This window comes from Scatophagus argus, chromosome 9 (assembly GCF_020382885.2).
Source record: "Scatophagus argus isolate fScaArg1 chromosome 9, fScaArg1.pri, whole genome shotgun sequence".
NCBI classification, from domain to species: domain Eukaryota; kingdom Metazoa; phylum Chordata; class Actinopteri; family Scatophagidae; genus Scatophagus; species Scatophagus argus.
In genome coordinates, this window is record NC_058501.1 from 22,183,513 (window position 1) to 22,193,474 (window position 9,962).

General features: G+C 44.7%; 2 protein-coding genes across 2 annotated transcripts; both read left to right on the top strand.

Moving 5' to 3' along the window:
- The first annotated feature begins 1,677 nt into the window (after positions 1-1,677).
- On the top strand, positions 1,678-3,748 carry LOC124065391 (enhancer of split mgamma protein-like). The gene is made up of 4 exons (XM_046400759.1): positions 1,678-1,872; positions 2,081-2,176; positions 2,484-3,371; positions 3,509-3,748. The coding sequence occupies exons 1-3, from the start codon at positions 1,828-1,830 to the stop codon at positions 3,027-3,029; spliced, it is 687 nt and encodes a 228-aa protein (XP_046256715.1). The 5' UTR covers positions 1,678-1,827; the 3' UTR covers positions 3,030-3,371; positions 3,509-3,748.
- A 4,593-nt stretch (positions 3,749-8,341) lies between these two features.
- On the top strand, positions 8,342-9,665 carry LOC124065417 (transcription factor HES-7.1-like). Its single transcript, XM_046400806.1, has 3 exons — positions 8,342-8,493; positions 8,657-8,743; positions 8,846-9,665. Exons 1-3 carry the CDS (start codon positions 8,449-8,451, stop codon positions 9,374-9,376), a joined length of 663 nt encoding a protein of 220 aa, XP_046256762.1. The 5' UTR covers positions 8,342-8,448; the 3' UTR covers positions 9,377-9,665.
- The last annotated feature ends 297 nt before the right edge of the window (positions 9,666-9,962 follow it).

A 9,962-nucleotide genomic window follows, 5' to 3' on the forward strand; every position in this document is an offset into this window, starting at 1 on the left:
TCTTCTGTGAAGGCTTTCCACAACATGTTGGAGTGTTTCTGTGGGAATTTGTGCCCATTCATGCAGTAGAGCATTTGTGAGGTCACACACTGATGTTGGACCAAAAGGCCTGGCTCACAATCTCCGTTCCAGTTCATCCCAAAGGTGTTGGATGGGGTTGAGGTCAGGGCTCTGTGTGGGCCAGTCAAGTTCTTCCACACCAAACTCATCCAACCATGTCTTTATGGAGCTTTGCTTTGTGCACTGGGGCACAGTCATGCTGGAATAGAAAAGGGCCTTCAACAAACTGTTGCCACAAAGTTGGAAGCATAGCATTGTCCAAAATGTCTTGGTTTGCTGAAGCATTAAGATTTCACTTCACTGGAAGTCAGGGGCCGAGCCCAAACCCTGAAAAACAGCCCCATGCCACACCTGAATGAAAAAGGAGAGGTGTGTCCGAATACTTTGGTGTATACAGGGTATTTCTAATCCAGCCATGCAGGTTTTGTCATGTTGTGCTTTCTTTCCTCCAGTTCAATGGGATTTTTATGGTGCTCACCTCATTAGGTATTTTGTTAGGTAATTGGGCTTATACCGGGACCGGGGAAACTAATTTCATTCCACCTCATGTTTCTACATGTGTGAAATGACAGTAAAGCTCCTTGAATCCTTGAATCCTTGAATTGAATTGAATTGAAAATAAATTAAGAAGCACTGAAGTGTGTCTTTCTAGTAATAATAGTCCACTTCTAGTCCAGTAATATCCACAGGTGTGGATTCGGGACTCACTCTTTTCGATGTTAAAGAAAAAAAAACAAACAATAAGTTATCACGTCCTTTCAGCTTTCCCGCAGTCATCTGGAAACATAAAAGCGTTTCCCCGAACAAATGTCGAGCAAGTGTGGTGCTAAACGGCGTGGCAGCACGAGACGGCTGCCCAAATGGCACGCGTGGTCTATTGAGACACGTAGGTGTGAATGCAAAGTGCTAACCAGTGGGTGCCCGTTCGCCCTGCAGACTGACTAACAAATGCAGAGGCGCCAGGTGTGAATGGTGAAGTGTCAGCACTCGCCATGAGTCAGCGCATACTGATTGGTGGGGGGTGGAGGTGGGGGTTATCGAGAAGTTTAATCGTGGACTGATTGTGTCACAGGTTTTGGCAGCACACGTGAATAAACCTCCAGAACAGACTGAAAGATGTGCCAGCTCACATGTTAGATGCCACACAAATACACAAATGGTTTCTGCGCTCTCAGTTGCGCAGCTGTAGCTAATGAATTGAGTGCATCCTTATGTGTAAAAAAAAATGCACCCCCTACTGGAATATCACAGGGGATAAAAACACAACAAATTTGCAAAAACATGACCATGTACTTCCAGTTTAGAGTAACCGGAAATACTCTTTGAAAGGTAAACATGATTGCACAAGTTTTTCATTCGTCCTAAATTTCTGTCTGTGTTAACGTTTGGGTTATTTTACGTTGGGGTCACCAGTTTCACCTCTGGTTTCTTACAAGCAAGAACAAGTCTTGACTTCAAGATTCTCTATTTCGATGCAAATATTAAAATTGTGTAGCGTTATCCTGCAGTTTTACGCGTAGATCTTTACGCAACGGTTTGCGCACAGTATGGAACATTTGACACTAGACCGTCTTCAGGTGGGTGGGTGGGCGGTTTCTGCGGGAGGTGGGAGGAGTCTGCGGGACTGCAAGGAGGGGTGGGGGGACGTGGTAAAAGAGGGGTCCTGAGTCAAGAGGCTTATTACCTGATCAGCTGCAGACTTGGAAGGAGCCTCTCTGACCAGTTCCCACTGGATAAAAGACAAACCGCGTCGGACCAGTAGCTACAATGAAACTGCTACAGGAAAACGAGGATGCAACAAAGGACAGAAAGGTAAAATAAATCTTACTATAATATTGTTTTACGCAGACTGCAGGCAGCGACCACAATTTTTACGGTTACATTCAGTTACGACAGAGGTTTAGTTATGGTGCTGGCGTACAGAAATGTGCCAGCGAACACTGAAATTAAAACCGCAAATAGATGAAATTAAATCGCACACTATTGTACACTTGGCTCATTTTTCCCCCTTCTGTTTCAGTTCATAAAATCTCAGGTGGAGAAACGTCGGAGGGAGAGGATGAATCGCAGTCTGGAGAGTTTGAGGACCATGTTGCTTCAGGAGCCACAACAACTGGTAAAAAACAAACGAAGAGAAAAGATTTGAGTGCGTGTTATAACATAAATATGGTAGAAAGAAGTGAATTTAAATCATTACAGTTGGTCTGATCTGTAACATATCTACTTCCCCTGTTAAAAGGGTTTTAAAAAGTCTTAAATTAAGTTTCTCTGTACGAATACAGAATCAAAGAAATTGGAGCATTTGAATATAATATAATATAATATAATGCTGTTTTAGAGAAAAAGTTAAAATGTTTGTCACTTTGAAGCTGCAGTCATCATGTAACCTTCAGCTATGAACTGACCGTGATGTTTCCACACAGGGTGGGACTCAGCGCCGAGTGGAGAAAGCTGAGATCCTGGAGCACACAGTCCTCTTCCTACAGAACACTGCCAAAGGAGACAAGACGGGGGCTGAGGGTGGTGGTGGTGGAGGCCAGAAACACTCTTTCCAAGATGGCATCTCCATCTGCCTGCAGAGAGCTGCTCAGTTCCTGGGACCCGAAGGGAAGGGCCTACAGCTTGGAGCAGCACTTGATGCGTCTTTTGCTGCTCGCTTTTCCCACTCAAACTCTGATTCTGCAGGCGTCCAAAGGAGAACCGAAGCTTCCTGCTCTCTGCCGCACACAAAGTCCATTCTCCGGATGCTGAGGCAAAAGTCCAAACACAGACTGCATGCACAAGCCTTCAGCGCCAACAGCTTTGCTCGTTCAAGCCGAATTCCAGTCCAGCAGAACTGGACAAGCACAACTCCCCAGCAGGCTCGGAGACAAAATCATCTCGAGACCAGAGTGGAAAGACGAGCGAGCAAACAGAGCCCCTCCCAGAGCTGCCCGGTCAGCCAGACTCTGTGGAGGCCCTGGCCCTGATCGCCAGGCGGTCACCTCTGAAATGCGTACTTTTAATGACTCTGACAGCTGATTAACATCCATTGGGGTCACCTGTACTGTTCCTGAAAGAACATCTGCATTGTAGTCTCGCAGACAACAGCCTATGATCTACTGTAAATAATGTAAAAATCTCATTTGTACATGTGCTGTGTATGTGGTGGAGTTGACTCACTACTCTTGTTTAATGGTTTTGAATGAGCGCAGTCAGTGGGGCAGCCGTCTGTTCTGCTGACAGGCACAGGGACACTCCCACACCGGGGACGGCTGTGGAGCCGGATCATGTGGCCGAGGCCCGAGCCTTGGACTGCTGCGAGTTTAGAGGTGAGTATCACGTGGTCTGAAGACTCTCTGTCCTCCTTCACATGCTGCTGAAAACCCTCTGCGTTGTCTGCTGTCATGATTCAAGAGCGTGATGCTGAAGTGGATAATGATTGAGTGTCCATCCATCACATTTCCAGGTGTGGGTCCTCAGGGTTCGAGGCTGGGAGAGCCCCAAGCAGCCCCTCACATTCACCTGTGTGCCATGATGTCGGCTGGCTTTGATTGACGACATCTGTGGCTGTGTGTACAATGTAACTTGTATTCTCTTTAAATATATATCTTGTCTAATTTGCACACTAATTTATTCTGGATGTCTCCCTATGGTGAGCGGTATTCTTTTTTTAATAAAAAAACCAACATTTCTTAAAATGAAAAAAGCGTGTCAGGTGTGTTTTGTTTCGTTTTCCTTTTTTTTTTCTTTTTTAAATTGCACACAAGCAGACCTTTCGACTGCACTGACGGCTCTTTTTAAGTTTTTGAGTCAGCGGTGTGAAGCATGGCGTCCTGCGGAGCTACAAGGCTCAGGTGTGAAGTCTGGCCATGACGTGAAACACTTCAGTAGCAGTTCTCACTTCAAAGACACATCAAAGTTAACGCTGCTCATTCACTCAGTCGCAGTGCCTTTCGGGATTAAAGCAAGCACGGGGGGTGGATGATATAACCTTTAACAGTCTTTGCAAAAGCCTTAAAACAAAAGTGTTACATATGAGCAAATGGAATTATATTGTATTGTAGATTTAGGTGCAGCAAACAGCCCTGACTCTGACTAATGTCACTGCAGAGCATCTGTCAAACGGGTCCAGAATGCTGCAGCAGTAAGTTTCCACAGGTGTTTTGGATCCAGAATACTCTGTTAGGTACACAAAAAATACCTTTTAACCCGACAGGACGGAGCTGGGCCTCTCAGCTCATGTCCACGTTTGTTTTCATTGTGATAAGCATTTGATGTTGTCGCCTGTGTGGCCCCCAGCTGCTCACAGGCCGTTTTGTCTTCTGCGCGTGTCCGGCGTCACCTCACAGGAAGCGAAACGTGTCTTCACACCTCCGGAAGGGCTTTGAAGTGCACGCACGCCCAGAGGACGTTTGTCCCTCACCTGTCATGGCTGTCAGATCATTTCGCTTTCCCCTGAATATTAGATGTTTGCATCATTTGACATAAATCTCATTTTATTAAGCCAGAAAGGAATTTGGTGACAGACCTCTGCTGTATGTTAGATGGTGCGCCCGCCTTTCATTAGGCCTCTGTGGTTGAACAAATCGATTCTGAAAAATCAAGAACGCTGATACTTTTATTTCTGGATGAGTTTGTCTACTTGTTTGGGCTGACATTAAATGTTGACATTAATCCAAACACGTTGTGAATTCCATCGGCTCTCGTAGCAAAATATCTCCTTGTTTCACAGAAGACAACGCAAGTTATTTTGATTTTATTTCAACTTTTTTGGCCATCAGCTGCAGCCGTTAGAGTGTTTTAACGGGGGGGAGTTGATGGGAGACGCTTTTCTGGCTCTTTCTCATGGGAATAAAAGAGAGAGACAACAAGCGCCCATTTGCACCTTTATTATCTGTTAGAATTAGAACATCGTTGGAAAAAGTGTGTGGAGGACTGCGAGCTTTCGGGTTCCCACACACTCACTCACACACACACACACACACACTCACTCACACAGCGGTCAATCAGATGCAAATTACGCACGAGGCTTCACACGTATTAGTTGAGTTCACGGATTTATAATTCCCAGAAGAGAAATGCGTCGTGGTTTCTTGCTGTTCATCCATAAAGTTAATTGGAGTTTATTGAATTGACGCCCAGGTGTTCGCTGTTGTTGTTGAGTAAATATTCAGAATGAAACCTATTGGTTAACTATATTATCTTTGTGATTGATCTCAGTATTCTGGAGTCGTGGGTGCGTGCCAGCTAAGCATTAATCAGAATCAGAATTCTGTTATCACGGCCCACAGGCTCTCCGATAATAAATTAACGAGATACAAACTCAGCCAAATATTTTCCCGCACAGCCCACCTGACGACGGACTGACGAGCACGAGTTCCTTTAGTATATAAAAAGCGCTGTTTGGGGAGTTTTCTTTGTGAATTCAGTCAGTTGTGGTCAAACGGTTTCCGGCTGGGCGCGAGCGTCTGGATGAGGTGTGAAATGGTCGCGTGCCGCCGGCTGCTGCACGTGCCTATCAGTCTCAGGGGGTCAAATAACAAAGAGACGCGCTTTGTTCCCCCACTCAGCGTGGAGGACAAGTCTGAGATGATCAGCGAGTGACGCTCTCCCGTCATTCACAAGCCCAGATAGTGTTTGAATACGTATTCATACCATTGCCTATTTATCTAAGTAAAAGTACTTTACCACGCTGTAAAAATACTCTGTTACAAGTAGCACAACCACTTAGCTATAATATTAACCTGTAACTAAAGCTGCCAGTTAAATGTAGTACAAAGTACAGTATTTCCCTCTGAAAAGTATAGTAGAAAGAGGAATGAAAAGAAAACACTCAAATAAAGATAGAATAGAACAGAATACAACATTTTAATTGCGACGTAAAATGGTTAAAAGCAGAGGAGGAAGGCAGTGTAGAAATACTCTGTTACAAGTAAAATTCATAAATTAAAATTAGCATTAAGTATTAGCATTAAAATATACTCAAAGTACCGAAGGCAAAAGTATCCATGATGCAGTATGGTATATTTCATAATAATCTCATATTATTGATGGCTGCATTAATGTGTTCATCACTGTAATGAAGCTGGCAAAGGCGGTTTGTGGTTCTCATCAGGTGTGGCTTGTGCATTTCCCCTTGTGGATCAAAAGAGTTTTATCCCAATCCGTAATATGACATCATAATTCATTTGTTGATTATGTTTTGTATTTTTAAGCTAAATCCGAATGTGTCTGATCAGCAGTGGAGTAAAAAGTGTGACGTTTGCCTCTAAACTGTAGTGGACTATAAGAATAAAATAGCCGAAAATTAAACACTTAAATAACATACAAGTACCTCAAAATTGTGCTTAAGTACAGAACTTGAGTGAATGTACTTCGTTACTTTCCATCACTGCTGCTGACACATTAAAACTCCAATAACGTCTGAGGAAAGTGTGTCAGTCGCACGAGACGTTTTTGCTGGTGTACTTCTGTACATTTACTTCAGTAGGATTTTGGACGCAACACTTTCATCTGTAATACAGTATTTTCACAGCGATGTCTTTAATGTAAAGGATCCGAGCACGTCTCCCACCACTACAAAACGCACAGGTTACGTAAGCCGTCCGTGGAGACACCTGAGGCAAATGGTCACGTGTCCGGGGAAGCTGACGGTCAGCACAATACATAACTAAAACACTTTTGGTCTTTGCGCATTTGGCGTCTGACACCACAGCACGCAGACAAATGCTGAATGCGTGTGACAGTGGGAGAACGTCCTCCGGCTCCTTCTCATCCTGGGGACGCGGAGCGGGAGGCTTCGTCCTCACTTTATTACCTGCTAAAAGCGGTACCTCATCTATGACGTGTGCTTGGAGGCGCGGTGGCTCTCGGGTTCCCACACACACGCGTGGAGCCACAAATAATATTACAAGGTTGTGACAAGAGTCAAAAGATGTTTTCTCGTCTTGTTTCAGTACTGTGACTACACTAACTCACCGGAAGAGCCGCGCGTAAAAGGAGAAACTTAACGCGTAAAGTCAAAGGAAACACGTTCTGGCCTCTGCGCGTTACAAACTACAGTTTAATAACTTGTAATGTGCTTCTTGAAGATCGATACAAAGTGCGAGTTCTCGTAGAGGAGCCTACAGCACTCACTCACTCGATTCAGTTTTGTTTACTGAGCAGCAGAGACTTAAACCTTTATGACTTATTATGATTATAAGTTATTATTATTTATGAGTTGGCTGATTCAGCCGTCTATGGGACTCCTCGACTTTCTCGTGGGAAAATTGCGCTGAAAGCTCTGTTTACACTTTATTACCTGTCAGAATCGTTACATCATTATGAAGAGTGTTTGGGGAAGAAGTGCCTTTCGGGTTCCCACGCGCTGCTTCTCAGAAAGTCCTCGTGAAACGTGCCGCCATTTGTTTTCTATCTCGTTATTTCACACGTGTTTGTAAATTTACGCGCGACACACTGATGCTATTTTCAGCAAACTTTGTGACGGGCTGTATATTAGGACACATCATTTGAACCAACTAAGATATAGTAAACATTAAACTGTACTTTTACTCTGGTTTGGTTTTACGTCCAAGACACAACACAGAACTTTACGCACGACTTAACTGTTTCCTTTGTTACAGATTTTAAACCATTTAAACGGACATAAATCATCTGCGAGTCACTGAATGGACGGTCATTGAAAATATTGTGAATTTCATGTGGTTTTCTCGGCTCCACACTCATTAATTAATGTCTGGCAGTGATGGCCTGAGGACATGTCTCGTTGCGCCGTCCATAATAAAGGCGTGAGAAGTCACCCACATTCATTTGTCTGAGCTTCACGCTGCTTTGGCGGATGTTTCTTTCTCTCCCTTTAATGTGTAAAGGGCGTCACACGAGCCGACGACACCTCTGACAGGCGCGTGCCGCCAACACGCGGCTGGGCAGCTGCACGTGCCCGCAGGTTAGTGACGCATTCAGTCTGCGCTCATCTTCTTGTCAAAATGTGTTAAAGACAAGTAATTAAGAAAGGCTTAATGGAAAAATAACTAATATATGTGTGTATTTTAAAGTCCTAACTTTATTTTGATGTTAATATTAACAAGCAAAACCTTTTCTACTGATAAGGCCTCTCTTTAGTTTTAAACTGGAGGAGAGTTAATCTGCAGTAAAAAAAAAATATTACATTAAAGTTGTAGTGATTAATATTTTACAGATATTTACAACTGGAGCAAATTGAATTTTCAGCAGTTTCAGCATGCAGTAAAAACGCGAGAGAAATCAAGTCTGTGGTGGGTGGAGCCTAAAGTTACGCCCACGTACGCCTTAAAGGCCCTGAGTGGAGGCTGAGGAGTCACATTCAGCTTGGACTGAAGGACCGACAAGCCGCAGTCACCACCGTGTTGTTCTTGGAACACAATCATGAAGTTGCTTCAGGATTCAGAGGACGCAAAGGCCAAAAGGAAGGTACTTGTAACATTTATGCTTTCATGGAATATCACAGATTATTTTGAAGCACATCACCTTCTGTGTTTGGTCTCTCCTGAGATGCACATAGTCCGTAAGTGACAATTTCCTCCGTGAGTTTCGTTTCATTTATTCATTTTATTTTCCCTTTTCTCCCTCACAGACTCTCAAACCTCAGGTGGAGAGGCGTCGAAGAGAGAGAATAAACCGCAGCCTGGAGAGCCTGAAGACCCTTTTGCTGCAGCGACAGGTAAAGGCCACATAGCTCAGGTGGTCGGTTCTTCCTCCAAGACTAAAGGCCTGACGGTGGGGGGCAGAGAACCTGTTTGTTAACTCTTTGTTTCTGCTCTAGGAAGCGACTCAGCGCCGAGTGGAGAAGGCTGAGATACTCGAGCACACGGTCCTCTTCCTACAAAACACTGCGACGGGAGACAAGACGGGGGCTGAAGGTGGTGGTGGAGAGCAGAAACACTCCTTCCAAGACGGATTCAGCACCTGCCTGCAGAGAGCTGCTCAGTTCCTGGGACCGGAGGGGAAGGGCCTGTGGCTTGGAGCGGCACTGGACGCATCTTGTGCCGCTCGCTTTTCCCGTCTAAACTGCGATTCTGCAGGCGTCTGGAGGAGAACTGAAGCTCCTTCCTCCTCCAGCTCTCTGCTTCTCAGAAAGTCCTCCAGGTCCATTCTCCAGTTGTTGATAGAGAGGTCCAGACACAGACTGTGCACGCCTTCCCCCCCTGTTGTCACTTGTGCTCAGAACCATGGAGAGTCACATCGTTGTCCCACAAGTCGCCAGCAGCCGCACAAAGAGGCGAGTCGGGGGAGCAAACGGAGTCCGTCTGAGAGCCAGCCGGTCAGCCAGTCTCTGTGGAGACCCTGGCCCTGATCTCCAGAAACCGACTGAACTTCTAATGACTCTAACATGCTGGTTATTATTTATACAGCAGCATGTGCTCATCTGACTTTCTACAAGGACGTTTTCAGTGCAATGTTTTGATCACGGGCCTCCTGCTTGCTGTCCAGTCTGATATTTTTCAGATATTGTACATTTTCTACGATCTGCTGCTACAGCCTTTACGGGCCAACGCGTGTTAATTGTATCATTTATGATGTATTTTTGCACCTTAATTTATTTTTTCATTTGTAAATAAACTAAAGGGGAAAAAAATCACAAATGTGTGTGTGTGTGTCCACTTATTGTTTGCTGGCACGTGTCTTGAGGAGTTAAAGTGTGGACACGTGAGGGTGAAAGGCACCACGCGGTGACGTTTCACACGCTGGAGGCTTAATCCTCAAGTGGAAAAACTGTAACATGCACATACACATTCAGGAAAACATACTTACATGTATACGCATTTAGCCCTTTAACTGAATTTCTCCCGTGCGGGACTACTAAAGGCCTATCTCATCTTACCAAGCGTTGTCCAGTCTCAACTTTATATTCTCAGTATATTTGAATTTAAGTATTGTAC

Excerpts from the sequence above, each read along its gene's own strand:
- LOC124065391 (XM_046400759.1), top strand. The coding sequence starts at position 1,828 with ATGAAACTGCTACAGGAAAACGAGGATGCAACAAAGGACAGAAAG. Across the intron at positions 1,873-2,080 it reads ATGCAACAAAGGACAGAAAG|TTCATAAAATCTCAGGTGGA; the intron begins GTAAAATAAATC and ends CTTCTGTTTCAG. Across the intron at positions 2,177-2,483 it reads TTCAGGAGCCACAACAACTG|GGTGGGACTCAGCGCCGAGT; the intron begins GTAAAAAACAAA and ends GTTTCCACACAG.
- LOC124065417 (XM_046400806.1), top strand. The coding sequence starts at position 8,449 with ATGAAGTTGCTTCAGGATTCAGAGGACGCAAAGGCCAAAAGGAAG. Across the intron at positions 8,494-8,656 it reads ACGCAAAGGCCAAAAGGAAG|ACTCTCAAACCTCAGGTGGA; the intron begins GTACTTGTAACA and ends TCTCCCTCACAG. Across the intron at positions 8,744-8,845 it reads CCCTTTTGCTGCAGCGACAG|GAAGCGACTCAGCGCCGAGT; the intron begins GTAAAGGCCACA and ends TTTCTGCTCTAG.